This window comes from Pocillopora verrucosa, chromosome 4, assembly GCF_036669915.1.
Source record: "Pocillopora verrucosa isolate sample1 chromosome 4, ASM3666991v2, whole genome shotgun sequence".
NCBI classification, from domain to species: domain Eukaryota; kingdom Metazoa; phylum Cnidaria; class Anthozoa; order Scleractinia; family Pocilloporidae; genus Pocillopora; species Pocillopora verrucosa.
Genome location: NC_089315.1, coordinates 21285509 through 21306604, shown reverse-complemented (window position 1 = coordinate 21306604; position 21096 = coordinate 21285509). Strand labels below are relative to the sequence as shown.

General features: G+C 38.1%; 1 protein-coding gene and 1 pseudogene across 1 annotated transcript; both read left to right on the top strand.

Moving 5' to 3' along the window:
• The first annotated feature begins 2803 nt into the window (after window positions 1-2803).
• On the top strand, window positions 2804-3760 carry LOC136280373 (OTU domain-containing protein 5-A-like). Its single transcript, XM_066165378.1, has one exon. It carries the CDS (start codon window positions 2804-2806, stop codon window positions 3758-3760), a length of 957 nt encoding a protein of 318 aa, XP_066021475.1.
• A 5549-nt stretch (window positions 3761-9309) lies between these two features.
• LOC131775082 (uncharacterized) lies at window positions 9310-17518 on the top strand (annotated as a pseudogene).
• The last annotated feature ends 3578 nt before the right edge of the window (window positions 17519-21096 follow it).

Here is a 21096-nt window from a genome sequence, read left to right as displayed (position 1 = left end):
GAAAACGTAGCCCCCAGAGCACAAGAGCTTTCTCTTTCTGAGAGAGTTGTCATTGACCTCATGCAACCATTGCTGTAGAAAGGATATCATTTGTACACTGACAACTGGTACACAAGCTTGCCACTGTACAAGTACCTTCACCACCAAGGAACTTTAGCTTGTGGAACAATCTGAAGCAACAGGATGGGGTTTCCAGAGTAAGTGAAGAGTGCACAATTGAGAAGAGATGAGCAACCTGTATTGCTGACTACAATAAATACATGGGTGGCATCGACTGCACTGACCAGCTGCTAAAACCCTATGAGGTGCCTCGCAAACACTGAAGTGGTTCAAGAAGGTGGCCATCCACTTTATGCAGCTTTCCATGTTCAACATCTTCATTGTTTATCAGAAGGGTGGTCATCAAAAATAATTCCTGAGATTTCAACATGAAGTGATTGCAGCACTTCTCTTTGAAAATGGAAATGATGCTGACATGGAGATTCCCAGGGAGGAGAACATCATACGACTTACTGAGCATCACTTTGTGTCACCCATTCCAGTAAAAGCCTCTAAACAAAAGCCTCAGAAGAGATGCCAGAGAGGAGTGCACAAAGAGTGCTAATTTATGCTAATTTTATATTCAGATGACATCATCAGGTATCAAATTTCAAAAATCAATAATCATACAAGCTCAAAATAAAATTTTTAGCGCAGTTTCAGAAAATGTATACTTTTCTTGGGCTAGGTTCTATTGTTAGAGAGTTAATTACATTTGATTTGAGGCAAATTTACCTCAAAAAGAGGAAAATAGGCTTAGCACAGGGGATAACATGGAGGCTGGCAGTGAAGGGGTTAATTAAACACCCTAAACTTCTTGAAAACCCACTGTCAACAAATTTACCTTGCACATAGTTAACAATTGCCTCATGGGAAATGACTCTGAAAAATAAGAATTGCTCCATTCAGATGCCCTGATGATCCCAAGTATCATAGTCACAGTTAAAAATATTGAGTTTCAAAAGCACAGGGTTTTCAATTTGAGTGAGGTAGTCTGTTTCCTCCAGAGTGAATTGCTCATAATTTTATCAGTAAATCTATGTATTTTGATGCTAGTGAATCACCTGTTGATGTAAAAAAACCTCAAGTTCAGCTTTCTTTCAGAAACTTGAGTATACTTTTTATTAGAAAATGTGAAAACTATTAAGAATCCTTCAAACTAATACACATTTACATAATTGTATGCATAACAGCAGCCTAAGTGTTGATTTAGTTTGAAGTGTGAAGTCCATTTACAGATTCTTTTCAGTTTATTCAATTTCAATTTTGCTATCTTAATAATAGAATTTTGCTTAACACAGCAAATCATGCAGGTTTTACATTACAGAATTTAGGACAGGATGTTGATAGTGATCAGCCTTCATACAACCTGCCCTTATCTTTTACCTACACATTAATTCAAGTACCATTTTAGGTGACTTATGCTGCTTTGCTTTGGAATGCTGAATTGTTGCAGGTAAACACAGAAAAGACTAGCTTACATTGCTACAAACAAACACCCACTGGTATCACAAAATTATTCTCTAAACACAGAACAAACTACAATCCGTCGGACAACCTTAAGTTTGAACTTTTTCACTCTAATTCTAAATTACTTCATAATTCTTTTGTTCACCATGCTAGCATTGTTGCGTTCGACGTTAGGAGAACGCTTCGTAATCTTTGGGGATCCTGTGGTCGATGGGATACCTGTGCATGCCAGGCGTGAAGATTCGAGATTTTTGGTTACTTGGACGGGCGATGTTCAAAATCTGCGCCATTTTGAATAATTATTAAGCGCGCGCACGAATTTTAAGCCTAATAGCCGGCCAGCGAGTGCAAGCTGCTCGTGCGTCCGTGTCGCCTCCGTGGATATCTTTGGATTATTCGGTAAGTTCATTTATTTTTCTCAAACTTCATGCGATGTTTCTTAAAAAGTTCATCGCTTCAACTTGTCAAAGCCTTACCAGGAAACTTTTTAGTACTCCAAGAGCATGTAGAAAGCCCGATGTCGGCGTTGTCCGAACTACAACAAACCGAAGACCTTCGCTGCTCTCCTGCTTTGAATTGATGTCCTCGAATTTGCCGAACAACAAAGCAAATCAACCGATAACTCTGACACAAAGTTGTCTCAAAGCAAATCTACCAAGCCATTGTGCTTTGACCCATAGCGGTCACAAATACAAACCAAACAAACCGAGTCATGACCCGTTGTGGTCACAAAGCAAATAAACCGAGTCATTCTGCTCGATGGCCATTGCGCCAAATGAAAAGTGACAAAAGTCAAATGGTTACCGGGCTGATAAGTGGTGATTGTAGTTCACAAGATCATGATAAGGCTTTGACAAGTTATTCTTCTAAGAAAATTGAAAATCATAGTGTAACTATTTCTGAAAATGTTGAAGTTCGTAAGAAAAGAGTGAATTGTCAGAGGAAAAGGGACAGGGAACCATCTCGCGTTCCTGTTAAAATAATTCTAAAGGCACTAAGTAATACGAAGTCTAGGAATAGAATCAAGTCTTTTGTAAGACAACATCTTCCAGACAGTTCTTTTATCACTAATTTATGTAGAAATTACAACACCTGGAAATTCTGGTATACCAATGATCATTATTATAGTAAATTTGTTTTTTACATGAACATACAGAAAAGAAAATTTACAACAACAGATAACTATTCTACATGTAACTGTAGACAAACACATATCCGTGTGGCAGATTTAATGAATTCTGGTGGAAAAAGCTTTCCTCAAACTCATAATGATAATTCAAAATTAAATGGAGGTATGTCTCCTGAGAATGCTGTTAGTCATGATTTACCATGGGATTGTTTAACTGAAAGGCTTCGTCTCATAGGACTTATACCACATGATGTAGGTGGATTTGGAGATCGTTTCTTTAAATCAGTTTCACACCAACTGTATAGGACTGCTGACTTGCATCTTGAAATTCGTATGGCTGGAATTGGCCATTTACAGAGTTACCCAGAATTGTATATTGAAAGCATTTCTAATGATCACTGGAATAACTATATTCAACAAATGTCAAAACAAGGCACATGGTGTGATAACATCATAATGCAAGCTGTGGCCAATGCATACAACTGTGTCATTCATATCACACAGTCTAATATAAATTCACCTGAAAGTACAATCTTAACTCCTGTTGCTGATCAGGATGGACGAAAGACAATATTTATTGGATATATTAACGAGTTGCATTATGTTTCAACATTGACTAACAAAAACAGTAGATATAAAAACAAACTCACATGCATAAAGAGAAAATTATCAGAAACCAATGAAAACAGACATGGTAGACTTCTTAAGCACAGAAATTACATGAAAAGAGTCAAATATACAGAAACAGCTAATGAAAGGGCAAGCAGACTTGAAGATAAGAGAGGCACTTATAGAAAAACAATGTCTGAAGAAACTGCTGAAAAGCGAAAAGAGAGACTTAAAAATAAGAGAGACACTTATAGAAAAAGAGTGTCTGAAGAAACTGTTGAAAAGCAAAAAGAGAGACTAAAAAGTTACAAAGACTCTTATAGAAAAAGAACGTCTGAAGAAACTGTTGAAAAGCGAAAAGAGAGACTTGCAAATAGGAGAGCCAGTTATAAAAGGTCTCAAACAATTTCTGCAGGACAAAAAGAGAGCTCTGCTGGTCCAGTTCACGAACAAAAACATGCACAAAATAACATGAACGATTTTCATAAGTCCAATCAGTATTCAGTTTGCTAATGCACTGTCTGTTTTAAAGCATGGCCATTGAAATCCAGTCCAAGGAAGGTTGATCACTACCAGTGTCAGAGGTGCATACGAGATAAACAACAACCAAAAAAGTTTTCTAAGGAAAATGACATGGTGCCATCATTAGTACCTTTACAACTGCAGGGGTTAACCCAAGTAGAAGAAATGCTTATTGCACATGCACTTCCTGTTATGCGAGTTTACATAAAACCTGGTGGACAAAGGGGCTATTCAGGCCACTGTATCAATTTGCCTCAGGATATAGCTGAACTAGCACATTCTCTGCCTAGATACCCAAAAGATCTATCTGTTATTGTTGTTAAGATGAAAGGTAAAGAGAACAGTTTTAAAGATGTGACAGTGCGAAGGCAAAATGTAGCTGATGCACTACAATGGCTTGTTAATAATAACTCACACTACAAGGACATAACCATCAATCAAAATTCTTTAAATTCTTTACCAGAACATGGTGTTCCACATGGTCTTCTCTCGGTTGAAACAGAGAATATAGATTTGGATGCCACATGTGAACCTGACTTAGGTCCTCAAAATGAAGATGACATTGTTTATAATGAGGGTACTGAAATGAGTAGTTTTCTGCCTATTCCAGAGTGTCAGCAGCAAGAAATAGAAGCTGTGCGCCAACAATTGTCTAATGATTCTTATCACTTGCCCTGGCCAACAGTTGGCAGTGAACCATTAAACGAGTATGTAACTCCCTATTTAGCAACAATGGCTTTCCCAACATTATTTCCAGATGGTAAGGGTGATCCTACTAACCCATCATTACGCCGAGATATACCACTCGGAGAAAGAGTAAAGCACCTTTTAAAGTTTGGAGAAAACAAGAATGACAAATGGGTATATCGCTTTGCTACTCACCCCAGATTTGGTTACTGGGCATTGAATATGATACAAAGAAAACGTATTCTGCAACAGACAGGCATGTTCCTAAAACAAAACCCAGGACTCACTCTCAATAACGCGTAATGGCGGCTGTGTCTTTGATAGTCCCAGTAAGTCTGTACTTTCTTGGCGTATTTTGCACACATTTACTCTGGCCAGATGTATATTTCGCTGGCAGAGTCATCAGTGAATCTAATGGCTTCGAAACTCGGCCGACTCTCGCTTCATTTAACGTGAATTTGGTGATATTCTTCGACATTCGTCGCCACATGGCTATCCGCCATATTGGATTTTACAAACCATCAACCGCTTACTTTGCAGCAAGGGTCAAGCGATATTCGAACTCAGAGTCGACTTTTCAGCTGGAAAGGTTAGCAGTCAGTGGCGATATTTCACCAAATCCAGGGCCTGATAAATGCAGCACATGCTTAAGATCTATCGCTCGTAATCATCGTGTATTATGCTGTGCTTCATGTTCAAGTGAGTACCACATTAAATGTGGTGGTGTGAAGCCTTTCGAGTACAAACGCATGCAGCAGTTTGCAAACCAAGTTTGGATCTGCCCAATGTGTATTTCTAGACATTTAATGGAACAGCTACCATTCTATGATGTGAGCAATTATATTACTGAATCGTTGGCAATTTCGGAGGAGGTAGTGGAGACTGACTTGGAACAGGAGGACGCTACACTGATGATTGACCCACTTCAAACTGCCAGACAAAAGAATGGCAAGGATTTATTGGTGTGTCATTTAAATATAAACAGTATCCAGAATAAATTTGAGGAATTGAAGGATATTATTCTCAAATCAACTGTGCAAATTATGGCTGTAAGTGAGACAAAAATTGATGGATCGTACCCAGATTGTCAGTTTCTCATACCGGGTTATTATTTACACCGGAATGATAGGAAGAAAGGAGGTGGTGGAGTTCTCATGTTTGTTTCTTCCAAGATACAATCTAAGAGGATATCCATTGAAAGGAAATACAAAACAATCGAGCCTCTGGCACTAGAGATTGGCCTTAAATCAAGAAATGCAATAGTCGTGGCTATCTATAGGCCACCAAAGAAAGTCACTGGAAGTTATCAACTATTGCTAGAAGAAGAACTGAGCCATATTTCCAACTGGGCTGGATTGCAGTACTCAACTGTTATAATGACTGGTGACTTGAATTTGAATAGGCTTAAGCCAGATAGCACTGAGGGTAAACTACTGCTTGACCTTGAAGTGGAACAGGGATTTGACTGTATGATAACCACACCTACAAGGATACAAATGCAAGGATCAATTACTACACACAGTCTGATAGATGTTATTCTCACCAACCAACCACAATTGTTTGGTGACTGTGGAGTATATAACCCAGAGATCAGTGATCATGCACTTGTATATGGGTTCTTGAATGAGAAGGTAAAACCTCAAAAAGGCAAGATTGTTAAATTTAGATCATTTAAACATCTTGACGCAGAAAAGTATAAGGACGAACTGATGCAGGCTCCCTGGCATGTAGGTGAAATTTTTGATACTGCTGATGATAAGACCAGTTTTTTGGAAACATTGTTATCTAGTATTGTTGATGAGCATCTTCCGGAAAAGAAAATGAGAGTGAGGACTCAAGATGTCCCTTATATGACAAACGAATGGAAAAAAGCCATTAGGGCTAAGAGAAGAGCAGCAAAGAAATATCTGAAGGTGCAAAACAGAGAGAATTGGGAGGCTAAACGTAAAGCAAGAAACGAGGCCACTAGACTCAGGAGAAAGGCGATAAGGGAGTATTGGAAAGATCAAACTACTAAATTGAAATGTAAGCCTGGTGAGTTCTATAAAACATTTATGCCCTTCTTGAGTGAAAAGAGGAATAAGGGTACCACTAATGAGTTGAGCTTAAACATTGAAGGAGCGATAAGTCATGATCAAAGTAAGATTGCAAATCATCTATGTCACTATTTTTCTACCATTGCTGATGGTATTGGTGACACAGAAGGCATTACTGACTCTTCTTTTGTGACTCATTCAAGTGTTCGGAATATCACAGAGAATATGATAGGCCATCAAGACTTCCAGTTTCGGAATCTGGAGATACTTGAGGTGGAGACCGCACTGGAAAGTATTAACCCCAGAAAGAGTACTGGTTGGGATGGTGTCCCCCCCAAAGCATTTAAGCTGGGTGCTAGAGAACTATCAGGGCCTCTGACAGCATTATACAATTCATGTATAACATTGGGTGAGTGGCCTGCGGTGTGGAAGAAAGGAGAGTGGACACCAGTATTTAAGAAAGAGGACCCCCATGAGAAAAAGAACTATAGGCCCATAACTGTACAAGTTACTATAAATAAGATTTTTGAACAGTTACTTAGTAAACAGCTTAATTATAGTTTCAATGATAAATTATGTGATAAACTGACAGCCTACAGGAAAAATCATAGCTGCGAAACAGCTCTACTGGCTATGACAGAGAATTGGAAGATATCTTTAGATGAACATAAAGTGGTAGGTGTTCTTTCTACGGACATGAGTAAAGCCTTTGATTCCCTCTACTATCCACTCACACTTGCTAAATTAAAGGCTTATGGTATTCGGGGGAACAGTCTAAAATTGTTGGACTCCTACTTCACTGATCGGTACAATAGGGTGAAGTTGGGATCCACAGTGAGTGAGTGGGAGAGGGGGTCAAGGGGATGTCCACAGGGCTCCGCATTTGGACCATTGATATGGAACATGTTCCAAAATGATCTGACATACAGTGTAAATTCTAATTCTAATATCAATATGTATGCAGACGACCACCAGTTCCATGCTGCAGGCAGTAATGTTACTGAGGTGCATGATAAGTTAATAGCAAGTGCCGAATTAGCCTCCAGATGGTATAGATCGAATTTCTTAAAAGGGAACTATGACAAGTATCAGACAATGACACTTGGGAATAAAAATAATGATATGGATAGTATTATAATTGATGACAATGAAGTTAAATCTACCAAGTGTTTAAAACTTCTTGGGGTATATATAGACAATAGGCTTCAATTTGATGAACACATTGCTAACATTTGTAAGAGGAGTAGCCAGCGTGTTGGAGTCCTGATGAGGCTCAGGAATATGATACCAACAGACACCAAGCTGAAGTTGTTTAAGGCAGCCATTCTTCCGTATTTAACATACAGCCATCTTGTCTGGCATTTTTGTAGGGCGAGTGATACTAGAAAATTGGAACGTATTCAAGAAAGGGCACTTAGGGCAGTTTACTGTGATAAGGGGAGTAGTTATGATAAATTATTAGACATGGCTAACCTAAGTACACTGCAGAACAGAAGACTACAGGACATAGCCATTCTTATGTATAAGGTAAAGAACAATTTATCTCCTAATTACATATGTAGCCTTTTTCAAATTCCACAACTTAGGTACACACTGCGTAATAATGATTTTGGTATACCTAGATTTAATACTGTCACTTTTGGAAAACATTCGCTTAGATATATGGGACCCAAAATATGGGCAATTGTACCAAGAAATGTAAGAGAACTGACATCCATATCATCTTTTAAATGTAACATACGTAGAATAGACCTTGTTTCTAAATTGACTGATAGTAAATGTGAAAACTGCCTTTTATGTAAGACTTAGGTTAGATTTTAAATTGTACATATATATTGTTTTATTTTTAAATTTCTCAAATTTTTAGGTAGTATTTAGTGTCCCCAGTTAGTGGTTGTATAACTGCTATTTTAGATTTGACACATAAATAAAGGTTGTTGTTGTTGTTGTTGAGAAGCTCATTTGACTGCTGAGGAGCTGCGGCAAATGGCAACTAGCAATAACACAAGTATGTTTATATCTAAGATATCACGCTATCTTAGTAACATTACTGGTTCTAATGCTTATTGGCACAAAGCTAAAGAAGATTTAAAAGCAATAATAGCCCATGCTGGAGCTCCAACATTCTTTTTCACATTCTCCTCTGCTGATATGCATTGGCCTGAACTTCATGCAATTTTTGGCAACTCAGTCAGTAATAATTCAACTGACAACAAACGGCAGAATGTGATTAACAATCCTCATATTACAGACTGGTTCTTTACACAGCGTTTAGAAAGTTTTATTAAATACTGGTTATACAATTCACTAGATGCTGAGTGGCACTGGTACAGATTTGAATATCAAGCTAGAGGTAGTATACATTGTCATGGTGTAGCAAAGCTGAAAAATGATCCAGGTTTATGTAAACTCTCAGAAACAGCTCTAAAAGGCTATTTGGCTGAAATGTCCACTAATACAGCTGAGCAAGTCAATATACTAGAACTCAATCAACAGATAGTGGATGGGAAAAAGGCTTCCCAGGTAGTTTGTCAGTATGTAGATTGGTTATTGTCTACATATAATCCAGATCCACCAGATAATGGCACATGGGTGAAGCCCTCTATTCATCCTTGTCAAAAGTGTCACAAGGACCTTGTAAGTTTACAAGACTCTGAACAAGATTATGTTGATTTGTTGAATACTGTACAAAGGCACACTCGCTGTAGTACAAACTATTGTCTTAGAAAGAAACAAAACGAAACAGAACTGAAATGTAGATTTAAGTTTCCATTTGAACCTTGTGTTAATACAAAACTAGAGTTTGAGCCCATTCATACAAAAGATCTAAGCACTCAATACAAAGCAAAGATCATAACAAAGAGGAATGATAGCAGACTCAATAATCACCAACGACTTCAGCTTCAAGGCTGGAGGGCAAACTGTGATATTCAAGTGATCATTGATTATCATGCATGTGTTGAATACCTTGCAAAATATGCTTCAAAAGGTGAACCAAAGTCACCTGTAATGAAACTTACATTTAATTCTATTGTCCGTAATTGCAACAACAATAGCAACCCTACAAAATTGATAAAAAAAAGTGATAATGAAGTCACTTGGCCAACGTGACTTCTCTGCACAAGAGACTATGCATCATCTCATGTCACTGAAACTTGTCAGCTCATCATTTAATGTGGTACCTATTAGTCTAAATGGTTCACGTAGAATCAAAACTATAACAAATGATGGAGATACTGTAACCAATGACTCATTGCTTGATACTTACGCTAAAAGGGAAAAATATATTCAAACCATCCCAGATATAATGGCTCTTAATTTCATTCATTTTGCAACAAAATACAAACTTGTCAACAACAAACTAACAGTTCAGCCTCATAACATGATTCCCAGAGTTCTTCCAGTATTTTCTTCCAATTCAAAAGGTCCAAATTTTGGACTTTATTGCAAATATCAGTTACTTAAGCACAAACCTTGGCATACTACACAAGACAATGCCTGGGATTGTCAGGAAGGCACTGATGAAATATACATCACAAAATGGAAGGAATTTCTACAAACACCATATGCTGAAGAGCATGTTCCTGACTGGTATGAAAAACTACAAAGTGTACAGAATAACACAGAAGAGGAACCAAATATAGAGCACTCTTCAGAAGAGTTTCCACAGCGTGAAGAGTGGATGGATTTAGCAGATCTCATACCTGGGTATTTTGTTAACCAAGATAATATAACACAACAAACCTCTCAGCCTGATTATGACTGGCAAAATGACAAGATTAAGTATGCAAATCACGTAATACAGGAAATGCCATCCTGGATAAAAACTAAGAAAGATACTTTGGATTCTACCTTTGGTTTGCAACAACAAAATATTGATGTTAATACATTCAGTGACATGCAAAGACATGCCTACAATATGGTGAAAGCACATTCTGAACAAGCCTGCCCTAAAGATCCATTGCTTCTTATTATACTTGGAGTTGCCGGTACAGGGAAAAGTTACCTCATTAATGCCATCCGAAACCTGCTCCAACACTCTTGTGCAGTGACTGCCACAACTGGCAAAGCTTCATTTAACATAAACGGATGTACAATCCATTCACTATTAAAATTGCCTGTTGGCCCAAGACATAACAAAGAATTAACAGGACAAGGGCTTGTCACATTACAAACCAAGCTGAAAGATATCAGTTATATCCTAATTGATGAATACTCTATGCTAGGACAAACATTGTTTGGCTGGATTGATAGACGCTGCCGACAAGCAACAGGCAAAAATGACGAAGTATTTGGTGGTAAATCCATGATATTAGTTGGTGACCCAGCTCAATTGCCTCCAGTGGCAGATAAGCCATTATATCATTCGAAACCCTCCAGTTCTACAGGTGAACAAGGCTATTTAGCTTATCACATGTTTGGCAATGTTGTAAAACTGTCAGTAAACCAGAGGGTTCAAGGCTTAAATCAACAGCAAGCTCAGTTTAGAGATTTACTCATACGCCTTCGCACAGGAGATTCTAATGAGCAAGATTGGAAACTTCTTTTGGCAAGACAGCCTTCCATAGCATTGAACGTGAATGAGTTTCAAGATGCCACTAGGCTCTATTTCAGCAATGAAGAAGTTGCTAATTATAACTTTGAACAGTTATCAGAACTTCATCAGCCAATAGCCTGCATCACTGCACGTCACTCTAGTGATATAGCTAAGAAAACAAGTTCAGATGACATGTCAGGTTTACAACCGACCATTTCCTTGCAAAAGGTGCACATGTAATGCTTACCATGAACCTATGGATAGATGTTGGACTTTGTAGCGGTGCAACTGGAACGGTTGAAGATTTCATTTATGCAAACAACCAGCAACCACCAGACTTGCCTGTCGCTATCATAGTAAAATTTAATGAGTATAGAGGTACATCTATCAGTGATAGCATTCCACGATGTGTGCCTATATGCCCAATAACAATAACCTCACAGACACTAGATGGTTTACATGAGAGACAACAGTTGCCTCTCAAACTTGCTTGGGCAATCACAATACACAAGAGCCAAGGGTTAACACTGCCAAAAGCATGGATTGACATTGGTCAGACTGAAACTACTGCAGGCATTTCATATGTAGCTATAAGCAGAGTGAAAACACTTTCATCTTGTATTATTGAACCAATGACTTTTGAAAGACTTAAGAGTCTTAAGAAATCCACTAATTTAAAATATAGACTTGAAGAAGAAAGCAGGCTATATAATCTAGCAAATATAAATTGATCCCAAGTTGAGTGATGCGAACAAAGTCACTCACAACAGTACAGCACCCAAAATTGATTAATTAGAATAAATTGATTATACGGCCTTCAACACATGCATACATAAATGATTTTTTTTTATGGTTATAAATAGTTCACTTTCCAACTACATTTAAAGCAAAGTTCCATGTAATGTTTCAGAGTGTTGTATTAACTAGGGTTTAAAGGTATTTTAAACACCCTCCTAAAACATCTGTATACATCCTTATTTTTTTTTTTTCAACAGACAAGACAGAGATCTAATATGGCTTCAGGTATGTATCTCCCGGTCATACTTAAATATTATGGTTATACGTTCCTTTCTTCTATTAAACTAATGCTTCTTGTTTTAAAATCATTTTATAACCTTACCTGCTCTATATGCTCTCATTAATAAAACATATTATTTTGAACATCTAGGTATTAGATGTACACTGTTTCCTATCACTTTTGTCACCCTTTAATGTTCTCATGTAGTTATATGATACAATTTATTTTTCCCACACCTCTTGCATGTTGGTGGCGAACTTTGGCCAAAATATCACTGTTATTTGTACTAAAAATAATCTTAATTACAGTAATTAATGAGTGGTGAACTGCTCCTGTTTTGCTAAATTTTAACACTTCCCCTTCTACTAAGCCCTTCCTTTCTATTTAGCCCCCCCCCCCCCCCCAATGCGCCTTAAAACAATAAGCCCCCTGTGGGCTTAATAGAGGATTTACAGTACATGAAACAAGGAGACTAATATTTACACATATGTTTTTTTCAAATAACACAAGCTACCTTATGCAGTAATCCCATCCATGCCAAATTTATTACATTAATCTAAATATCTTTTTACCTCCTCCTACAGAAAAACAAGACATAACTTGCTTTGTGCATAATGTCTCACCAGTAAAAAAATCTGGACCAACAAGCTACTTTAACTGCCACCTTCAGACAGAGAAAGATCTCATTGGCAGTGTATGCTTTGCAACTGAAAAGAAGGAAACTCTTGATGCAATGGCCGCACAAAGATCACCGGTTAAAATTTCAAATTTTAACATCAGCAATAAGTATGGACGAAGTGATGTAGTAATAAACAGGAACACAACCATCACTTCAACAACAGCTGATTTTCCATACAAAGCACAAGATGATGTCACATCAATTGCATCCTTGTCAAAAGTAGCACCACAACAGCTAGTGTCAATAAAAGGAAAGATATCACATCTAAGTGCGACCAAAACTATAGTCATCCAAGATTCTCCTGTCAAAAAACAGGAAGGCTATATAGTTGATCCATCTGGTTACATAAAAGTTATTTTCTGGGGTGAGCATGTTGACAGCGTCACACCACAGTCCACCTATTTCTTCAACAACTTGAGAATGAAAGTATCTCAGAATCAAAGATACTTGAACACACCAAAGGACGAACTTCGTATTTTTTTGAACACCCACGAGTTTGATCTTTGTTGTATAACGGAGACATGGCTGAAAGATTCTATTGATGACAGCGTAGTTGACATTAGTGGCTACAACATCATACGCAAAGATAGGACCCACAAGCTACATGGGGGTGTGGCTCTATATGTAAAAGATTCCATCAAATTCTCAATTCTACGGGACTATGAGTCTCCTGACCCCGAGGGCCCTGAGGTTTTGTGGGCCAAAATCACGCCCAACCGATTGCCCCGGGGTTATAGCTGCCTTATCATTGGTACAGTATACCATCCTCCACCGCCTGCCAAAGATGAGCCCCTCCTTGATTACATGATGGATTCTCTCTCTAGGATAGAGAGTGATATCCCTGGCGCAGGTATAATTCTCGCTGGCGACTGGAACAGGGCAAATGTTTCACCAGTTATTAAGCAGTTCCGCCTCACGCAAGTCGTCCATTTTCCAACAAGAGGGGATAGTACACTCGACAAAGTGCTAACTAATCTTACAGAACACTACGAGAAACCTTCTCCATTCCCGCCCTTCGGACTATCCGATCATTGTACTGTTGGTTTGTTTCCAAAAATTAGATCGAAGGCCAATATTCCTGCAAACAGAACGGTTACTACACGTGCTGTTAACGCTGAGTCCAAACAGGCTTTTGGTCGTTATATGACGGGGGTCGACTGGTCATTAATCGACACTATAGATAGCGTCCAAGAACAGTATGCTCACTTCAGTGACCTAATTCACATAGGGTTAGATTCTATCCTTCCCAAAAAGCGAGTTAAGTTCCACCGAAACGACGCACCATGGATTTCACCCAAACTCAAGGCACTTATAGCACACCGTCAAAGAGCATATTACCAAGACAACAAACCATTGTTCCACTACTACCGGAACAAAGTAAACAGGGAACGGAAGCTCTGCAAACGCTCTTATTACAACACTAAAGTCAGCGTTTTGACCGAAAACAATCCTAAAATGTGGTGGTCCGAATGTAGGCGGTTATGTGGAGTGAACAAAACATCTACAAGTGTCGCAAATCAGCTCCTAGCAAGTAAACCAGCTACCTCAATCAACCTTAAGATCTTGGCTAATGAAATCAACACAGCTCTGCTAGAACCTCAAGCTTCGTTTGACCCACTTTTAGATAATATCGAAACTGTGAGCACTGAGGGTTTTAAAACTCCCATTATTTCACTGGAAGCTACCTTCAAATGCCTTAGTACGGTCAGCTCCTCCAAAGCTGGGGGCCCAGATAATATCCCAAACTGGGTCTTGCGTGACTTCGCTCCTGAGCTCGCTCAACCTCTTCGTTGTATCATCAATTCCTCGATTAGTCAAGGGACTTTACCGGACATTTGGAAATGTGCAAACATCACCCCTCTTCCCAAAACAAAGATAGTTGAGGATGCGGCGAAAGATTTGAGACCTATTTCACTGACACCAACGTTGTCCAAAATTGCCGAGCACTACGTCGTCCATGAACATGTGAAACCAGCACTTCTGAAACGCCTGGAACCCGATCAATTTGGGTGTATTCCAGGATCCTCCACTGCGCATGCATTGATAAACCTGATGCACAATTGGGCGCAAGCAACAGACAGAACAGGGAACACCGTGCGGATCTTTGCGTTGGACTATAGAAAAGCCTTCGATCTGATAGATCACAGCCTCTTGCTATCGAAACTCTCGACCTACAATATCAACCCTTACATCATTAATTGGATAATAGCCTTTCTTAAAGATAGGAAACAAAGGGTCAAACTTGCACATGATTGTCTCTCAGAGTGGGGATCGGTCCGAGCAGGAGTACCGCAGGGAACAAAATTGGGACCGTGGCTATTCTTGGTTATGATAAATGATTTGAAAGTACCATCAGCCAGTGATTGTATAAAATATGTAGATGACACGACAGTGTATGAAATCATAAGCAAGGGTGGTCCTAGCAATGCTCAGTCTATGATAAACGAAGTAGCTACCTGGTCAACACTTAACTCGTTTCAACTTCATCCGAAAAAATGTAATGAGCTAAGAGTTTCCTTCGTGCGCTCCCCTCCTTCCTACGATCTCATAGAAATTAATGGCTCTAAGGTTAGCGCCGTTAGTGTCGTGAAATTACTGGGTGTGTATTTTCAAGACAACCTCAAGTGGAACACTCACGTTACTGAGATGATTAAAAAGGCCGCTAAGCGCCTTTACTTTTTAACTCAGTTAAAGCGAGCTAAGGTACCATCACCAGAATTAGTGAATTTTTATGTTGCTTGCATTCAATCCGTCTTACTTTATGGATGTCAGGTCTACCATTATAGTCTCCCCGATTATTTGAGCTTAAGTTTAGAGCGTGTCCAAAAGAGAGCCTTGAAAATTATATACGGTTACGATAATCATTATAGAGAAGTGCTTCAGATGGCAGAGCTGAAAACCCTAAGGGATCGGAGGGAAGACCTTTGCTTAAAATTCTTTAACAACATCGTCTCCAATCCCTTGGATTGTTTGTACCACTTACTGCCTTTCGACAACCGAGATCAACTTATGGAGTTACGACGACGCAGACCATTTAGAGTTTCCTTTAAAACAAATCGGTTCAGAGATACTTTCATTCCAGCAAGCGCAAGACATTTTAATTGACATCTATTACAATTGTATATGGGCCCATATGTAAATTAGTTCCCTTTTAGGTTTGATTTTATTGTATAGTTCTATTATATAATTTGTACACCTTTGTAATTCAGCTTCCAGCTGCTATTAAGGTATTCTTAATAAACGTCTATCTATCTATCTATCTATCTGTCTATCTATCTCCAAAACAAGATAATTTATACACCATCAAGGACGCTGAACCCTTCAAACAAACATTACCAATTACCATTACGAAGTCAGTGACATCTCAACAACAACAGAAACCATTGGAGAAATACTAGGAATAAGCAGTGTCACCAAATACAACTGTTGTTGTTCATGTTCAAAAAAAGTTACAATCAAGGGAAAAATTGCAGTCTGCGATAACTGCAAAGTAACACAAAAGGCAACCAGCTGCAGTGTAAAGTGGACACTCAAGATCCATATCCAAAACTCCAAACAACCACTGCAGAAGCTTCAGCTACAGGTTTATCAAGAAGCAGTGCCAAAGTTGTTTTCAATTTGTCACTTAATTGCAAATGAAACAACAGAGGAGGAAATCACAGAGGCTGTCTTAAACCTAGACACAGTTAAAGTATGCTTTGACACGCAAACGCGAAAACTTGTGGACATTGAAAAAATTGCCATTTAACATGTTTTGTTGCATTTTCCTTTGTAACAAACCAATCTCTAGTAACTATTTAAGTTACTAATAATTCATGCTATGAGATACAAACACTAAAACTTTTAGATATCGCAAAAACTTTTATAGCACTTAATTTTTGAATTTCATATTAAACTTTCTTGAAACTATTCCATTTACTATTATTCATGTTACTGTTAGAAAAATTAGTCTCGCTCATTTAGTATCTAAACTACATTGTAAATGAGTAGATTCTCATGTTTTAATTATTGCATTTTACCTTGTGACTAATCGAGTTAGTATCATCCAGGGCCCAGTTGTTCAAAAGACGATTACTGCTAACCCACGATTAAAGCTTAATCAAAGATTTGATCTCTTTTGTTTAAAAAGATTTCAAAAGCTAATTATAAGCTGCACATGAAGTCAAATCGAAAAATAAAACTAAAGAGCAAGAATCCTTAAGAAAATCTCTTTTGGTTATTAATTTAACTGGAATAAAAATTGACGCTAACCCTGGGTTTGCTTAATCACGCTTTGAACAACCCGGCCCTGGTTACTGTTAAGATAAGAAAAATAGTTAAACAATGCTATGACACACAAACACGAAATATTTAGACATGGAAAAAAATCTAAGTTTCATAGCATTTTGAACTTCATCACAGCTTCATGTTCCAGTTGTTGTTATAAAATTTAGTCTATCTCTTTCAGTTTTTCAAGATACTGAGTAGATTGACATGTTTTTTTACATTTTCTCTTGCAACTAACCAATCCCATGCAACTATTCAAGTTACTATTCATGTTACTATTAAAATTTTTTTGTTAAACTATGGTATGACATGCAAACACCAGAACTTTTAAACATTGCAAAAAGTTTCATAGCATTACCAACTTCATAACTTTCTTGAAACTATTCAATTTACTATTATTCATGTTACCGTTACAAAAATTAGTCTCACTCATTTAGTATCTGAACTACATTGTAAATGAGTAGATTGACATGTTTTAATTATTGCATTTTACCTTGTGACTAATCGAGTTAGTATCATCCAGGTTACTGTTAAGTTAAGAAAAATTGTTAAACAATGCTATGACACACAGACACGAAACGTTTAGACATGGAAAAATCTAATTTTCATAGCATTTTGAACTTCATCATAGCCTCATGTTGTTGTTATAAAATCTACTCTATCATTTTCAGTTTTTCAAGATACTGAGTAGACTAACATGTTTTATTACATTTTCCCTTGCAACTAACCAATCCCTTGTAACTATTCAAGTTACTATCATTCATGTTACTGTTACAAAAGTTAGTCTCCCACAATCAGTATCTAAACTACATTGTAACTAAGTAGATAAACATCTTTGGTTACATATTTGGGTTTCACTATTAAAGTTGCTATTGTTCATGTTGCTCTTTAAATACTTCGTCTTTCTCATTTAATCTCTCAACTAATTTCCTCCTCTGTTTTTGTATGATTTTAGCTAAATTCATTGAACTTCTAACGCACTTATTAATCTTTGATTACTACTAGTTTAGAACTATCTATCAACCCAGTTGAAATCAGTGGCAAGCTGTCCATCTTTCAAAGCAAACCTAATCAAAGACTGTTGACCAAATTTCATTTGGTACCAATTCAACAGCAACCAACAGTGACCAACAACACAAATGCTTTTATATATTTTTGATATTAGTATAAAATAAAAATGTTTGAAATTTCTTTCTCTTATTTTTCATCATCATTATTGTTATACTATCTTAAAATTTTCATGTGGATATTGATAACTGGTTATTAATATAAATCTAGACTACAATGTGAGCATTCAAAGAGAGTGGAGACTGGCTTCTAGTTTATTCAAGCTTAAGCAATACTGTACAGTCATATGAATATGACTTTCTCATATGCTGATAGTCATAAGACTTTAAGAACCATTCAGTTACCGTTGGGGTACTTAGGTATTACTGACTACTTTTCCTGGACTGTTTGATAGGCATTGCTACAGCATTCCAAGCAGTTAATATATAGCATCTATAGGGAATTATTTGCCCACCCACCCACTTCCTGAACAGCCTAGTGTTTTAGTTTTTTGTCTTTTATTTTTTGGTGTCATTGTGGTGAGTTTACCTAGTTGATTTCTATTGTATTTTAAAGGATTTTAATTGTATAAGTCAATAAAGGTTATATGTTTGTCAGTAACACTTTGCAATAAAGACTGCCAGAAGCCCAATCCTGTGTCTGCGTTGTGGTTTAGATTTACTTTTTACATAATTTTTTTTACTTTTATGCTGTTATATAGCAGGTCCACATCAGCATTTTGCTGCTATTTTACAACCTGCTTTATCAAGTAAAGTATGTATGTATGTAACACAGAAAACAGATAACATGTTCATGTTGAAGCTGTACTAGCAAACTGAAGTAGGGTAATTACCTTATTGTAAAACTATCACTCAAACTGTTGGGCTTCAAGGGGTTGGCCTCTACCTCTCCAGTGGTGGTTATTTGCTGCTCTGAGAGAGCTTTGGATCCATTGGGATTGTCACTGCGCTTGTCTTGGTCTTGTGCCCTCTAACTTTTCCTGCTTACCAGACATACACGTGACCTTAACCAAACAGGTTTTGACATGGTTAACGTCCCACTTAGAGCCAACAGTTACGAGGGGTGAGGTGACTTTCTCGTTATGAAGTTTAACAAGTTCGATGCCACCTGGTAACATTTTGCCAGTAATTTCAATCACTATTGAGCCACGAAAAGGTTGTTCGTCGCCGTCTGATAGGAAACCGACTCCAGCAAAACAGATTATCTGATCATGGGCCACGGGTATTCTTTGAAGACAGAGCCTTTTCCAGGAGGACAACCGTTTTACAAACTGCTTTTGGGAGAGTATTTCTAAAAGACGAAGGCCCTGCCAGTAAATGTATTTGGGGAAAGCAGAATGTGGTGTTGATCGGCATAATCTAGTTCGGAATGAAGGCGAATCATTTCGGCTGAATGAGGGGCAGTTGTACCGCATCATGTCTATCGCACGGTCAACTACCTGACCAACTTGTGAGTTCCGTCGTTGGCTCGTGCTCCCTACAGTGGCTGTAAAATGAATCGATCATCGCTAAACTAAGTATGAAGACAACATGCGCTACATATTTACAAGCTATCTATGTACAGTCAAATCCAATTTCAGTTACCCAAGCCTTGTTGGTTCCCCGGAACCACTCAACTGCAGATACTCATCAAATGCTAACCTCTCCTGGGAACGAATTAAAGAGCGGTTTAGATCCCTTTCACTCTGTTCAAGGTTTCCGAAGGTATTCGAGGCTATACACTGCAACAGCAGAAAACATCTCGACTGTTATTGGCGCGAATCCGTGGGAATATAAGTTCTCTAGCTAAGCGACCAGGCCTTAGTCCACGTGATCTACTAAATTTTTGATCGTGTGAGAACTGGAAACAGCTCGAGCTGATCGCACGATCGTCCGGTGACGGTGGCCTACGGTGGCCCAGAAGGGTCACGCGTGCAAATTAAAATTATGACCGCGAACAAAAATATTGCTGCAAATGAAAATATAGAACAGTACGATGGCCCATAACCTGCAGTGGCCCACAACTGTCACGGCAAAACAAAAAATCACGGCACTATAAACTTTACTCACGGCAAAACAAAATTAACTCACGGCGAAACAAAATTAACTCACGGCAAAACAAAATTTACTCACGGCAAAACAAAGAAAACGAATTGGTCAGCGGTTGTTATTTGCGAAATAACGAAGATGCAAACTTTTGTAAAAGCTGTGGTAGAGGTACGTTTCTTAATTTAAAGTGTTCGTATTTGCATTTCAGTCAGTCGCCGGCACCTTTTGTTGCTTCACACGGAAAAAACACACGATACGAAATGTAATGATCGATTTTGTCCCCAATCTCACGCCATAACTGAAAAAGCCTTTGAACCCCTGTAAACTCTGAGCGCTTCGGAGTACGTGATAATTTTAATGAATCTTCGGATTGTTTTCAAGTTCAAGGATTGTAAATTACAATTTTACGAAAATCGAAGATTGTTCTCTTATTTCATTGTGAATCCTCGCACGCCTGCCAGTCGCTGGCGCCGCTAGTTGAAACTAAAACGAATAAATATAAACTGTTTTAAGATTATCATTGGTTTCTTGTTCACCCTACTACTATTCTTAGCGACAAAGGTCGCCATTTCGTTTGTTTACTGTTACACGACGTGCCATTTGAAATGCAAATAACAACCGCTGACCAACCGCTGACCAAATCGTTTTCTTTGTTTTGCCGCGAGTAAATTTTGTTTTGCCGTGAGTTAATTTTATATTGCCGTGAGTTACTTTGTATTGCCATGAGCTAATTTAGTTTTGCCGTGAGTAAAGTTTGTAGTGCCGTGACAGTTGTGGGCCACCGTACATTTTGTTTTGCCGCGAGTTAATTTTGTTTTGTCGTGAGTAAAGTTTGTGGTGCTGTGACCTTTTTGTTTCGCCGTGACAGTTATGGGCCACCGTACGATCGTCATTTCAAGTTTTTAAACTACTGTAGGAAATAATAAAATACAACTTTGTATAATGGACTGTAGGATTTCTTGCAACTTTACCCCTGGGCTTTCAATGCGCTAGGGAGAGGTCGACAGAA